Source organism: Silurus meridionalis, chromosome 18 (genome assembly GCF_014805685.1).
Source record: "Silurus meridionalis isolate SWU-2019-XX chromosome 18, ASM1480568v1, whole genome shotgun sequence".
NCBI lineage: Eukaryota > Metazoa > Chordata > Actinopteri > Siluriformes > Siluridae > Silurus > Silurus meridionalis.
Window position 1 is genome coordinate 20,326,252 of NC_060901.1, and position 16,048 is coordinate 20,342,299.

General features: G+C 44.9%; 1 protein-coding gene across 9 annotated transcripts in view; it reads right to left on the minus strand.

The window, feature by feature from the left end:
* The window catches only part of epha7 (eph receptor A7), a 58,166-nt gene that overhangs the window by 31,684 nt on the left and 10,434 nt on the right, over nt 1-16,048 (minus strand). For all 9 annotated transcript variants that reach the window (XM_046873193.1, XM_046873190.1, XM_046873192.1 and 6 more), the window contains exons 4-5: nt 9,943-10,098; nt 1,907-2,242 (exon numbers count right to left, since the gene is read on the minus strand). In XM_046873193.1, coding sequence (XP_046729149.1) covers nt 1,907-2,242; nt 9,943-10,098 — 492 coding nt within the window. The remainder of the gene's footprint in view (nt 1-1,906; nt 2,243-9,942; nt 10,099-16,048) is intronic.

Genomic DNA, 16,048 nt, shown 5'->3' on the forward strand with positions numbered 1-16,048 from the left:
AACCCCTTGTAGATATTGCTCATATTTATCGTCCCACGCAGGACCTGTATACTGACGGGAACGTAAATGACGCCAAGGATGATGCTGACTCTAAATCCCGCTGTCCTTGAGAACTAGCAAACCAGTGAGCTTCTCCATCCCAGAGAAACACTAGCAGGAACCTCATCTGAAATCAACAGATTTGCTCGTTTGTATTAATTTAGTTAGTTCGCTAGTTTTGCGTTCAGGTTCTGTGGAGGTGAAACATGCAAAAGATTGACTCCAGCAGTCTACACCACCATCAACAGCCTTCAAGCATCAAGTACCGTTTTTCCCTGAACATCCTAAAAATACATTAGAAACAATATAATTTTCATGAGGAGACAAATCACAATGCTAACTGCTGATATCCTGCTGTCCCAAATAGCTAGGTGGCTAGTCAACTCACAGGTGAACACTAGCTGGATTAGCATACAGGTTCCTTCTCGAGTGTGAACGTTTGTCTCCTATATAATCACAATCAGGCTCCTGTGATTACAGGGACCTCAGGTGCACGATTCACGTGATTGCTTGAGATTGTTCTAGTGCTCCAGAAAGAAGCCTGGATCTTGTTTTCTGGAAAACGAACTCGGACTTCTGGACCTGAGCAGATACGCCGGTGAAGGTTGCAAAAGAGATTCAGGAGAATCAACATGGCTTCAGGGATCAGGTTTCTTCAACTGCACTCTAACTAATTATGGCATATTGCTGAGGTTTGCTGCAGTAATTGTGTTTTGTCAGAAAGCCAGGCAGCTTTACAGAAGGTTTGGATGGAGTGAAGTGGAGGTCTCTCTCTCTCTCTCTCTCTCTCTCTTTCTCTGGATGCCCTTGCAGTCTCCCGCTCTGCTGTGCATCTCTGTCACGGTCCCTGTCACCGAACATTCATCATCACTCGTTCCGTCTCTGCTCCATCCCTCCATCCTTCCGCACCTTCTTCATCCCGGAGCAGATAAATGCAGCTATAAAATCATATCCGAGTTCTGAGATCCTGCTCTTCTATCGGCTACATAAAAAACACGTATCTCCAAGTGTGAGAAATGATCTTATAAATGATGTGGCCTTCCTCTCCGCCATGTGTGTGCGTGTGTGTGTGAGGTCTTTGTGCTGTACTTACAGTAAAACATTGAGGCTCTTTAACCCTCTTTAATGAGCTCAGTCAGTGTGCACTTGATGGCAAATTATATTTCATGGGTGGTTGGGCATGAAAGAGAAATCTTGTTTGCATGATCCTTAAAAAATATCTATTAGAGAAAAGAGATCTAGCGTAACGTTCCTCGGATGTGAGCGCACGGCGACCGCTCGTTTCTCTCCGGGGAAATGGGACGGAAAAAAAAATAATAAGGAGACCTGCTTCGCCTTCGATGTGAGCAAAACGCCAGCGCAGTGCTAACTCCATCCGTCAGGATAATAAGCGCTTCTTCAGCAGAAAGAACAGCTGAGGAACACGCCGGCCCGCCACATGTGCCCCGATCCAGACGGAATAAAGAGACGTGACGGGATCGTCACATGACCGGGTTCGTGTATCGTAATCCTTTCCCGACGGCGCCCGAGCGACTCCGACCGCAAATTACAAACTGCAGGAACGCAGCAGTCAAATGGTTTTGAGAAATTAGTCCCGCTGAGGTAAATACGGCGCGGCCGCGAGGTAAACACACCCGTCTGAAATGACGCTGGTGAAGATCAGAAAAAGCAGAAGACTTGCAGTGCAAACTAACAATGCAACAAACAAACGCTCCTCTATAGCACCTACTTCCATGGACCAAAAACTATTTCTGATGATCCTCAAGATTCATTCAATACACTCCTACTGCTAAAACAATTCCTCTTGGAGATACGTTCAGCACTGCGTTCCTCTCCAAGAGCATTTCGTACGAGTGAAACTTCTTACCAGCCTGACTGGTGGCGATGCTGACGGCGGCGAAGAGCCTCTGTGTCCGACTCATGTCCGAGACTCCGTTCACGGCTTCCACCTCAAAGGTGTAGTTGGCGTGGGGAAGAAGATCGCTGATGGTGATGTAGGTTTCCGTGAGGCCGCTCTGCTGCGGCATGTACGCCACGTTCCCTCCACATGGCACGCACTCCTCCGGTTCCCAGCTGCACCTCCTGCATACGATCCGGTAGGTGAGATCGTTGCGGCCTCCTGAGTCGGCCGGAGGGTTCCACTCCAGGGTCACGGTGGTCTGGTTGATGTTGTAGACCAGGTTCTGAGGAGCTGATGGAGGTCCTGGAGAGACAGAAGGGGAGGAAAGAATACACGTGAGCAATGAGAGAAAGGTTTTAACACAATTTACACAGACGAGAACAACAGCAAAACTGGACTGAGAAAAGGTTCTATCGTGTTAGAACCTGCAAATGACACAAACCCCATACCACCAAAGCCTTAACCCCAAATACTCAAGTCCTATTAGTTCCTTTTTGCACCAATCGTAAGCCACATGAACCATTTAAAACTAAAAAATGCCCTAAAGATAGTGTAGTAAGATGCTGAGAGCTGGCAGATGATGTGCACCAGGCTGTGTGATGGAGAGAAGAAGAGAGACGAGCTCTGTAAGCACACAGAAGGTGACCGACATCTTGTGAAATTCGCATGCCAGGATCTGAGCGAGGTCAGGATGAGAAAAAAGCGAGAAGAAAGCCGAGTTACGTAACCACGTGATGGAAGAGTGACACTCGGCGCACTCACTGGATTATTCTCTCCTCTGGCCTGCTGTATTAATGTGTCATGGGGACATGTGGAATCCGGTCCCGCAGGCAAAGTGCTGACACACAATTAGAGTGTAACCCAGATACTGCGAGACGTTCCACAATGCAGGGGAGACACACTCGAGAGCGACCAAGGTCAGCGTGGACCAGGAGGAGACGAGGCAGCTGGGGGAACTCAATAATGAGCTATGAGACAGGAAGTAGTGAAATGAATCATCACCCAAAATGTTAAAGTTCGAGATCTGGGCATATTTTGAAGTTTATGAACAAACTGTTAAGCGCAGACTTTACAACACACGCTGCAGCGAGTCGATCGAGGTTTTTCTGAGGTTTTTCGAAAAGAACATCGCTGGAAGATGACGAGAGATCAGGAAGACCTTCGATGACCCTCGGAGAACAATCCACACAATCTCACTTCCACACCCACCAGTGCAGAGATCCAGCATGAATCGCAGAAGTGATTGACAGAAGACTTCCAGAACACTTTTCAGAAGAATGCTGGAGTATTACTGCACAAGGAGACTATTTTCATGTGTTTTTAATATTTACTAATGATTATTAGTTACAAATGCACCTGCTTATGCATTAAAAATGTAGCCATGTGCAGTAATATTCAGAATAGATGGCGCGATGCATAACATCGAATTCAATTGAATCATTGACATGATTATCGTAATCAAATTGTGAAACCGGTGAAGAAAACAGGGGTCAGAAGTCGGAGTCTGCCAGTGTTTTGCTTCTCAAATCGTACAATTTAAACAATATATTTAAATCCAAATCGTCAAAGACGTCAACTACAGCAGGAGCTTTGGATTGGATGAAGCACTTGCTAGTGTGGTCATCATATTCCTTTTCTAATTCATTAGCCGAATAAAAGGATAACAAGCCTCCCGGGGAGCAGCAGTAAACCTTTACCCCCTCGACAGTCAGGCTGAAATTTACGAGTCCAACCTTAAATCTATTTACGGCCGCCGTGACAGCAAACGTTTCCCGCCGACAAAACTCTCACGTCAACCCTTCATCCTTTAAAATCCCATGAACTCCACCTGAGCCCAGCCCGGACCCTGAGCCCCCTCGACCCTGTCACAGAAACGCCGCTCGCACCATTTCCATGACTTCGCCTGGGAATAAAAAGCCTCCGGTTTATAGTTTGTGTTTTTTCATGATGTTTTGTGAAGCTGCTTTCAAGACGCAACATCCATATGCATGAGGGCAAAAAGCAGCCTTCCAAACAGTAGGGATGAATAATATGACACTTAAAAGGTGCCTCTCATTAGGGATAATGGCACACACACACACACACACACACACACACACACGTGCTACAATATTCATCAGAGGAGGAGGAGGAGGGAAAATGCATGATCAGATGAGATGAAAGGGCCACCTGTGGCAGGTGAACAGAGGAGGTTTGTGTGTGTGTGTGTGTGTGTGTGTGTGTGTGTACTCATCTCTTTCTGTCACTCTCTCCATTTCCTCCTGTCTCCTTCTTCCATTCTCAATTTTTCCCAGCATCGGCTTTGCTGCATCATGTCGTCTCCTTTCTCCCATAACCCAACTATATACAGCTGCACAGTCACAGGGAGCACCGACCTTCATCGGACAGCGAGTTAGACAAAGATTCTACATGAATCTGGGCAAATCTGACACAGAGATGTCTGCCGTGAAGTACGTTTGACATACAGTGACGCAGTCGTTCGAGGTGTTTCGAGCAGCACGAGCTCAACCCCCGAAAATGCTGAAACCATTCAGCAACTCCTGCATGATGATCATCAGACGAAAATCCACATGATCTCACTTCTGCACACACACACACACACACACACACACACACACACACACACACACACACACACTTCTCTCCAGATTCTGCTCCTGCGCTTTCACTTCCCCCTCTTCCTAAAGATGAAGATCCAGTTCACTGTCTCCCTGCTGATGTCTAAACATTTGGTTTGATTAGAAACACACACTACACACTGACATCGAGAACGGGATTCTTTTAGATTTCACGCTACGCCATCGCACTTGTTCTACTCTTCCTCTTTCTCTCCCTCTATCTCTTTTCAGTCTTGTTTTCACCTCCTACTTGATGCTCGATCAGAAAAAGAAGCCGACGCCCACTCGCACACAAACACACTTCACCTCCCGGGATGTGTTCTGCATTTCCATGGCTACATGTGATGTTAGCAGTTACGGCTCCGTGTTCACAGCCGTCGCTTTTGACTTTCGAGTGGCAAAGATCAAGGGACTGATTATCCAGCAATAAACAAGGAGCAACTCGCCGACTTCCTCGAGTGCCACTTCAGCATCTCGCCTCAATAGCGTGGAGATGGAGTTAAACACCCTCGCCTAGATCCGCGCGCGCGTGTGTGTTTGTGCGTGTGTGTGTGTGTGTGAGATTTAGAGATGTTACAATATATCCGTATATGATGGAATCGTAATGTGTGTCACTGCGAGGCTACGGAGCCACTTCCTGTTTTCCTGTTTTTGAATGATGATTCAGAGCCTGGTTTCTCCATCGCATACACACGCCAATGATCTCCACTCCTCAGCCTGAGCACTGTGGTGGAGCGAACTTCCATTTCCAGGTATCACGACTAGCAAGGGTCTGGAAGTTTCTACCACAGAACGCTTCAGATCTTTCCAATAACACCTCAGTGTTGTATTACTCTAATACCACAGGTATTGGATTGCTGTTTAATATTTATGAATCAAATGTACTTTTTATCCATTTATAGATATTTTTATTGATGTAGAACATCAGCTGCTTACATGAGAGCAACTATAAACATTTCACCCAATAAAACCTCTCGCTCTGAATACCTTCTCAGGGTGGAAAAACTACATTCCAACACAATCTCCTCATGGAATGCTTCACAATATCAACCCTCCTGATCCATTACTAGTCTTAGATGATTAAGGTGGAGCTGACGGAGCCTTCTGACTAACGAGTATGAAGGATTTGGTAGTACTGTGGTATCAAAAGATCAGGCTTGTTCTTGTAAAAAAACCACGTCACTCAATTTACATTTGGCAGACATTTTTAATCAGAGCGACTCCCAATTATCCACAGTTAAGGGCCTTATTTACAATTCTGAGCTTCTCTGAAAGACGGAGATTATTTGTAGCGTATTTTGGAATAAAAAATAACCAGTTACTCAAGAATTAAAAAATAAAATAAAATAATATGCGGGACCATTAAAGCGAGTCAAACTTATAGAGATTTCCAGTGACAGCATGTTAATGAGGTCATCCGCTGATTCAATGTGTGTGTGTGTGTGTGTGTGTGTGTGTGTGTGTGTGTGTGTGTGTGTGTGTGTTGTGACTAGACTTAGGGCTTAACTCTGGAATGCAGTTCTTATCAGCTCAGAGCTGCGCCTCCTATTAGAAGTCGAGGCAATAATTAAGCGCGGTTAATCCGGAGACGAGTTTCTGTACAAGCGCCGCTGCCGATGCTGAGCGAAGTCTCTGTGCTGAAAAGAATTCAGGGTTTTCCTTCTCTGTGTACGTTTCTCTTCCACATTTATTAAAAAAAAATTTGCTCAAAACACCAATGTTGTATGTTAATCAGAAAATAATCCAATTTGCAACAGCCAATGAAAAGAGAGAAGGCGGAGCTTAAAACAGAAGGAAAATGTTACGTTGTTACAAACGTGCAGAAACTGGAGACTCCTTTCTAATAAATGGTTCCCATGCAAGTCCTTGGAAATGATGTTACTATAGAAACGGTAATGCATAACCCTCGATAATCGCACGTCCAAGAGCCAACACATGGACACAATACACAACATCTCAAGCTTCTCTGTTCCAGATGCATGATTGATATCATCTCTGAAATCCATCAATAAAAGCTACATTGAGAGCAGAACACGCCTGATAGTTATTTCACCGGGTCACAGCACCGGCTGAGAGTACAGGAAACATGTTTTGTGGTGCAACGCCAACATACACAACCCCAGAACATATCTTCTGACGAGGTTCATCCTCCATTCGCTTATTCTTCTCCGATCTGGACAGTCACGATGCCTCTCCCTTTCATTCTCTGCTTTTTTATTACACTTCTCCCTAAACCCCATCGTGTAAATCTGGTGTTGTGTCTGTTCAGCACCTCGGCTTCCTCAAGGTTTAAGCCCACTCCTTTCTTTTTTCTCTCTCTCTCTCTCTCTCTCTCTCTCTCTCTCTTTTTTTTTTCTTTTTTTAAAATCTGTCCGTCCGCATGTTTGTTCAGCGAATGTAAATTGGCCTCAATTACCACCGGCTCTAAATCCCCAAAAGAAGATCTTCATCCGTAGCCTACGTTTACTTAATCCACAGATAATTAAGATAAGACTTTTTTTGAAGAGTGGCGCTGTAACTCTAACGTTAAAATAAAATAAAACGAGTCTGACGCCATGCGAGTTGCTTTTGGAAGCCGGCCGGTCTGCGCAGCTGCGTTTAAAGCTGAGGGATTGCGTTCTGAAATCCTGCCTTCACACGACAACGTTCAGTGGACGTTACAAATTTCATGCAATAAAGCAGCGTGAGGAACTGGGCTCAGTCGGACGGAGCTCGGGGGAAGAACGACTCGTACTCCTCCCCTGTATTTCATTCCGTCGAACGCTTTCCAGCCAAACTCAGAAACAGCGATCGAGAGCGAGTGAAAAACAGAGCGAGAGAAAAACAGAGAGAGAACTTTCCCGCTGTTTCTAATGGCAGGTAGCCATTAGAGCAAAATGCAAACAGCGTGTTCCTGTCTTTTGTTTCAGTCGCAAACGAAGCATTGGCGTGGGCTGAAAAGGTTTCCCGGCTCGTGTTTCTGAGGGGAAAAAAAAGAAGGAAAGAGAAAAGATCAGACAGAAGGACGCGATCATGCGCTATTCTGTGCAGGTTCTCAGGAAGATCCGCTCAACCCTGTGACCCTTTTCACAGAAATAAGGGATGAACAACGTTCAAACACAGAGCATCTCACTAACAATTCTCCTGGCCAATGAGGCACGACTCCAAACCTCTCAGCTGCTTTCACAAGGCTAAATATGATTAGCTCCATATCAGCGGCGAAGCCTGGCGTGAGACGCGAGACGTGAGACGCGAGACGCGAGACGTGAGACGCGAGACGTGAGGCTGAACGCCGGGAGTCTCACCTTAACCTCACCTCTCTTTTAGATTTATTTACACTTTACGGTTTTATAGGGAAGGAAACAAATCTAAGAGAGAGGTGTGGTGTGTATGAGTGTGTGTGTGTTGTGTATGAGTGTGTGTGTGGTGTGTATGAGTGTGTGTGGTGTGTACAAGTGTGTGTGGTGTATACGATTGTGTGTGGTGTGTGTTAATGTTTGTGGTGTGTGTGTGTGTTTGAGTGTGGGTGTGTGTGTGTGTGTTAATGTTTGTGGTGTGTGTGTGTGTGTGTGTTTGAGTGTGGGTGTATGTGTGTGTTAATTTTTGTGGTGTGTGTGTGTGTGTGTGTGTGTGTGTGTGTGTTTGAGTGTGGGTGTATGTGTGTGTGTGTGTGTGGTGGGGTGTTTCTTCATGAATAAACGTGCGTGTAGTGGATTAGGAAACCAGCAGCACCCTCGCTTCAACCCACGCTCCCTTCTCTCCTCCCTGCCTTCCGTCTCTCCTTCGCCTCGTCTGTGTAAACAAGTCATCAATGGCTGGAGCGTAATTGCGGCACTCGCTGGAACAAATGAAAGTGGCGAGAGGAAAAGGAGAGGACGAGAGGGGAGAGAGAGAGAGAGAGAGAGAGAGAGAGAGAGAGAGAGAGAAATAAAGGGGGAGAGACAGAGAGAGATAAAGGGGGAGAGAGAAAGACAGAGAGAAAGAGAGGGAGACGAGCGGCCAGGACCTGTGGCTTCCACTGCTGACAGTAATTGCAATCTAATTTGACAGGAAACAGCAAATTGGTCCTCTGTTCATTAGCTACCAGAAGGGGGGTGGGGATGGTGGTTGGTGGGAGATACAAAACAACGACTGCAAAATCACGGTATCATAAAAAATTGGAAATAAGAAGAAACTTAAGTCTGTACCGAGAGCGGTGACGTTCTCCAAGCGCTCGCTGTAAACGAGCGAAAGAAAAGAATAATTTCATACAGATGTTCATACAGATACAATCGCGTTACGACAAAATAGTTTTTCACGCGGTAACAACGTAGCAGCGTTCGCTCCGCCCTCAACTCGCGGACCAGTGATCGCGTTCCCTTTTTATCAAATGACTCAATTCTAAACAAATCACAGGTAACATCTTCCCCACACTGATCACATATTCAAGTTATGATAAAGTCGTTACATCTCCATCGTATCTCCATCATATCTCCATCGTCATTAACACTCTCCGACCCGCATCTGCTGCCTGGGAGCCACTTTTTAACACCGCTGGCCTCATTTTCAGTCCGAAAGGAGCTCAAATAAATTCAAACACTTTGTTGATGTTGAATAAAAAAATATGGCGCAGTCTGAGACTGAGAGCTGCATTACATCCCAGTCTGATCTGAATCTCTGCTTTTAATTTATGCAGCATGATTTACTGTAATCGTTGTGAGTAATTAATGTTTTTTTCTACTTTGTGACATGATCCTGTATTGTATTTAATAATTAAAGATCTCTTTTTGAAAGATCGCTTCACTATTTTGTGTTGTTTGATCTTTTATTCTGGTGTATTGAAGTTGTTGATGCTGAATGCAGTGTTAATGTGGAATAATGTGTTTAATAGGATATAAAACCTCCCAAATCAGCAGTTTTGGGAATTTTCACTAACGTGTGCATCTTTCAGTCTATAAATCAGCAGGTTAAATCGTGTATATGAGCAAATTAATATCTGGTTGATGTTAAAACACAACAGAACCATCATGAATATCAATATAATCAATCATTTTCTCAGATATTTGTTTCCAAATTCCAACAGAAAATAAACATTAATGGAAAGTAAACTCCGTTTCTGCTCATCATGAAGAAAACAGAACCTGAGAGCCACCATTCCAGTCAAGTCATCGCCAGCGAGAAAATCCGAGCAGAATTTTACCACAAAATCCCACTACACACACATATCTTCTCCATTTCTTTCATTCTCCACAACTCGCAGTGTCTACAGGGTCAAAGTTCAGAGAAATGAAGCTGGTGTGAATGTTGATCACCGCCTCGGCATGGCCTTCACATCCAAAATAGAATTTAACTTCCATGAGCTAACATTTATTGTGTTTGTCTTAGTGGGAGAATGTGGTGACCCCTGGTTTAGGTGAGTGGACTTACTTGTGCAGGCGATGGAGGGATGATCTGAAAGAGCACGGTAATATCCATCCTCACAATCACACCTCCACGAGCCCTCTCTGTCGTTATAGCTGTGAGCAGGACAGCGCGAACACTGCAGGTCCTGCGACGAGGACTTGAAGAAGCCACGACCACAGGCTGGGAGAGAGAGAGAGAGAGAGAGAGAGAGAGAGAGAGAGAGAGAGAGAGAGAGAAGAATTATAACCTCTTTTACACTCGAGTTCATATGAAAACAAGGGCAGAGAAGAACAGATCTGAACTTGTGTTCACATTTTAATGGTGTTTGAATCAACGTGGCCCTCTGGCATCATGAGAAATACTGCTTCACACACACACACACACACACACACACACACACACACACACACACACACACACACACACAGTAAGGCAGACATTACTCAGGACTGATCATATCAATTCTCTGTAAGTTTGTTTTTAAATATCCCTCGTTCATTTAACACAGAGAGAAAGAGAGAGAGAGATGTACATACAGACAGACAGACAGACAGACAGACAGATGTGTCCTGTAAGCGGAGTAAAAGAAAAACAAAGACAAGGTTATAGTGTAGAAGATAGGAAATGTAACAGGATTATTTCAGCATTTCACCTTTAACAGGAGCTAAAATAAAAGGAGGTCCTGCAGGCAGAAGCTCATCACAGATGAAGCTGAAATTACGGCCGAATCGCTCGAGGCGTCAGGAAGAAAAAAAAAGGCCCCCCACCCCCACCACCACGTCTCAATGACGGCGAGTCATTTGCACCACAGTCTTTTTTTCATCACAGCGTAGTTTGTGATGAAGTTCCACCGTAACTGCAGATGCTGAGAATCTCAGAGACACCGATTCACCAATTCACTGAATCACCGATTCACTGATTCACCAATTCACTGATTCACTTATTCACCGATTTACTTATTCACCAATTCACGGATTCACCAATTCATGGAACTGTAATGAATGGACATGAGGTGTTGAGGATGAGACTGGTTCCTCTCAAGGTTTCTTTCTCATGAAGTCTCTGGGAGTTTTTCCTCCTCCACATTCTCATTAGGGAGAAACGTATAAACACTAAACGTGTACATTCTTTAAACAACTTTCGAACCTCTTTATCTCCGTAAAGAAGCTTTTAGATGACGTCCACTGAATTAAAACGTGTGAAATGAAACAAGAATGAAAGAACGTTTCTCGAATAAGGGTTCAGGAGTAAAATCCTGGATTGCACAGCGTTGTGTTTTACTCCTGTAAATAATATACACAAGTTTCTTCCAACACTGTAATCTGCAGCATGGAGTTCTATCATTTTCAGTGACATCATGGTCAATAATTATACAGAAATGCACTCGTGTGATGCAGACGTGCGCTCTCGGCCGCAACACCACGTTTCATGGGAACTTCAGGTAATAACTGAAATCAAATAAAGCGCTTTTTTCTGTACACACACACACACACACACACACACACACACACACACGCACACACACACCAGCTGTTTGGGTCTAAAGACAGCCTGACCCCTCTAAAACATGCCTTCATTAACCTAATGGAGATTTGCACACCTTAATGATTTCTGCTGTTCAGCATGGAAGAAGAACAGAGTCGAAAATCTTTTCATAGCGTAAAAAAGCTCTGATCCGTCAAGACTAAAATGGAAGCGGAGGTAAGAGGCCTCATCGGTCGGTCGGTCGGTTTCTCCTGTTTAACACCTCAGTGCTGGAAACAGGGAGGTTCTGAGGAGCAAAGTATACTCATTTCAGCTACATGAAAGCGCTGTCACTGCGTATTTAGCTCAGAGCGAGAGCCTGGCGAGGAGCGAGAGGAAATAAAGACGGCTCTCCGGGCCGCTGGAGGAGACGAGGACGAGGAGATGCGATTTTTATCTCGGGTGTTTCTAACCTGGTAATTGAAAGCAGGATCTCCAGCTTAGGGATCTGGAAGCGGGAAGTGTACCCCGGTCATTACAGCTTTCGAGGCTTTTAGGCTCGTGTAATTGAATAGAAAAAGGATTATTGGGGTAATGATAATTCCATTTTTATAAAACGGAGCCATTAAGAATTACATTCCCGTCTGATCTGGTGACTTAGCGTCTGGAGCGTAAGGGAAAGCGTCTGGGGCATGAGGGAGAGCGTCTGGGGCGTGAGGGAGAGCGTCTGGGGCGTGAGGGAGAGCGTCTGGGTGAGGAGATGAAAATGGAAACACAAGACTCCTTTTGAAGTTTAGCTTTTACGTGTCGAAACCTGTGCATGAAGGATATTAAGAGGTTTCAAGACTCTTCTTTATAGAGGGAAGTGGGAGCTCAGTAGTGAAGGTTCTGTGTTACTGATTAGAAGGTCAGATGCTTGGGCCCTTGAGCGAGGCCCTTAAACAGTGCTCAGTGCTAACTGTATCATGGCTGGGAGGCTGGGATGGGCATTCTAACATTGCTGGGTGTCGAGGTCTTTAGCTTTCTTCCTAACATGCTAAGATTAGCGAAACAGGAGGACTGTTACCCTGCTGATGTTCTGATGCCCGAGGTCCTGACGAGGGCGCTGCAGCAGGCGTGGAGTATTTTTATGTCCGAGCAAATCGAGGTGTGTTTGTTGGTGGCACTTTAAAGCTGGAAATCGATGCGAGGTCTGAAAACAGGAGCTTTGCGCAATCGTTTGACGTTTCTAGGTTGCGCGTCTGGGGGCCTGCCAACGCGCCGGCTCGAGGCTACCGACTCCTGGCACCACTACATATAAAAACATACCATTGTCATGCTAACACTGTTGGAAGACGAACGATCGTTCAGCACATCTTCTCAGGGACTATTTATTTATCCTCGCAGTTTTTTGAGCGCGATGATGGAATTATTAGCGCTCGATGACACGATGAGGCAGAATCTGCTCCAGAACATGACGTGCAACAACTTCAGAACGAGGAACATGGAGGCACCTTTAACTAATATGACATGAGGATAATAACTAAAGTAGATTGGATTCTAACACCTGCTCGGTCCTGACGCTACACCAAAAACACACAAACCAATAAAATATTGCTGTGATTTTTTATTTATTTGAAGGACACACCTCCAGGATGAACTTCTCAGAGTTCCTACAGGAAAAGCTTTACATTATCCTAATATATATGGGAGAAAAAAGAAGCAGGTCTGTCATATTCCTTGTAGTGCTTTAGCCCTTGGGTGGAGGCACATCGTCATGCATGAGTCTGGACTTGAAGGATTTGGCCTCAGATCTGATGGATCATCTGAATTATACCATGGATTTCATAGATCTGGGCATGGATCTGATGGACCTGACTATGGAGCTAATGGATCTGGCCATGGAGCTGATGGATTTGGACATGGATCTAATTAATCTGGCCAACTATCTGATGGATCTGCCAACGGATCTGATGGATCTGGCCATGACAGATCAAATGAGGAACATTTTAAGTTAATGAAAATGTTTCACTGAGCTTTTAGACAAAGCAGTGTTTTCTACTTTTGGACTCACAGCAATAAAGAACATTAAGAAATGACCACGTGATGGATGAGGCCTTCAGGTGAAGTTGGAATCCATGACAAATAGATGTCTGACTTCGTGTCCATACTAGATGGTAATTCCTGTGATTAATTTATCGTGATTGACGGTCTGCACTTGTCCCATCAGGTGATGGTCTGATGATTGACAGCGCATTTTTCTCACGAGGCCTCGCCATCGTTACACCACAGTGTGTGTTTTTCTTTTTTTTCTCTTTCCTGAACATAATTTAAGAGATGTTTATCCTCCTTCGCTCGGTACCACGACTTTAATCTACCATCAACCCAACTGGAAGTGTTTAATTCCTCTCTAAGAAGCCGCTATTGAGCTCATCCTAATCTCTGGCGAGTCTGCACATCAAAGTTGGTCCATCAGGAGCTCATTTGTATGATTGATCCGCCACTTTGTGAGGGAAAAAAGAGGACAAATCAAATACAGTCTCTGGACGGCCGCAGGAAGCAGACGGACCTCTGATGGCGATTTCCCTACAGGACGTTCATGTCAAGTCAAGGTCACTAATTTGACATTCAGCCAGCCATCTTGGTGCATTTTAAAAACCAGGAACAGCTGAGAATAGGAGAGATAAAGAACGAGAGGAACGAGAGGAATGAGCTGCAGACGAGAAGGCAAAGAAATGTGATTAGTGATTTCAGCGAGTCTGAAACAGCTGCATTTCAGCCGCGACGCTGCAGCAACACCGACTCTGTTACCGTAACCTCTGCTCTGGACACGTTCTGACCTCCATTCCATCCTTCTCCCCCTCCTGTGTGAATCCTTTCCTTTTCCCTCACAGCCTGCTCTGTATTTGTTTAATATTAAGTTGAAATATTTATTACCCAGGACTCCTTCAGTCGTTAACTTTCACTACAATATTCCTTCACTGAAGTTTATCAGGTCTCCATTACTATGAAGGAATCAGTGTGATGGAAGGACGTTCCTGAGAAAGCTCCATTAGAGGAGAAATTCAGCCAGGTCCTTCATGCAAAACTTTACACACCCTTTTTTTGGGGGAAGGGTGTAGTGGAACCAGTATCATATGAGATGAAGAACCTGTATGATATCAGTTGAAGAACCTGTGTGAGATAAGATTAAGAACCAGTATGAGATGAGATGAGATGATATGAGATGAGATGATTGAAAAAAATCTCAGCACCTTCCACCACTAACCAACTCATCCACTACCTTGAAAACTCCAGACCCTGGAATCTGGCCTCTCCAGGAAATGAGCTTTGCGCGAGTCTGAAAGTCTGATACAGGACGTGAGGTACCATAAAAGAACATGCGAGATCCAGTTTCGTGTTTCGAATGCCCTGTTCCACACCCCTCCGTCATGACCTCGGAGAGAAGGAGCTTTGGGTGTAAAGTAGAAAATGAAAAAAAGACGGGTGAATATCGCCAAGATGGAGGATTAAGTGGTTAAAAGACGGATCGTGTTCGGGCGAATACGGCAGGAACGCCCACGTTCAGCGATGAGAGAACCTTCAGGAACACAAACCTCTCATTCACAGCTCCTACCTCAGATGAGGGGCAGATAAGGAGCTTTCTGCCTGAGAAACTATGAGAAGATTAGCATTCTCTTACAGTATGAGGAGGAAGGACACTGAGGAGATGCAGGCTGCATGTAGAAAACCTGAGATACAGAGAGGTGTGGGATCTGCTGGATATGATCCTGTAGGTTCTTTGGAGTCAGAAAGAAAGAATCCTGCTGAGATCCTGCTCGCACCTGTGTATTAAAGGTGTATTAAACCTTACGAGACATTTTACATGACTGCACTCCATCAGTGACCTCTTTATCTCATGATGGAACACGGGGTTTTCATGAACATCAGCCGAGGTTGGTTCCCGAGGCCGGGGTTTTTGTTGGCGAGACGCGTTCTCTCTCCGGCTGCCAAAAAATTAATCCTCTAACCACGTCCTTATTATTCAAGTCTCAGCTACAGAGGAAGGAGATTCGATTAGGAAACTTGAAAACAACCGCATTGGAAAGCTAATGTTACGGACACATCTGGGTTGCTCCGCTACGGCCGCCAGATGTTGCTTGGGACAAATTATGACACGTATTACACTGAACGTGGACTTTACAGCTTGTGTTTGAGAAATGAAGATCTCCGGTGCTGAGTGGAGAACACTGAGAGGACATGCATATTGCCTGAGATGACCTGGACACATGTGTAAACATCTGGAATTTCTCTTTTATTTTCCAGAGCAGCTGATTTCTAACACACACACACACACACACACACACACACACACACACACACACACAGTTCTCAGTGTATTGTTGTGGCTGGTGGATAAATGCTTGATCACGTTCCTCCAAAAGATCCTTATTTTAGACTCCCCCAAAAAAAGACGTAACTCCAGACGTGAGAACGTCCCCCATGTCTCACTTCTTTTCCTCTTCAGTGAATATCAGCTTTTATCTACTTGTTTACATTGGTGTTGTTTTTTAGGTTTCTGGTATCTCCACATTCAGATGCTATGACGTCAGGGGCCATGCTCAGGGGCCCATTAATTGCAGATTGGTGTGGCTGGGATTTAAACTCACAACCTTTGTATTCAAAGTCTAATGTTCTAACCGCTCCA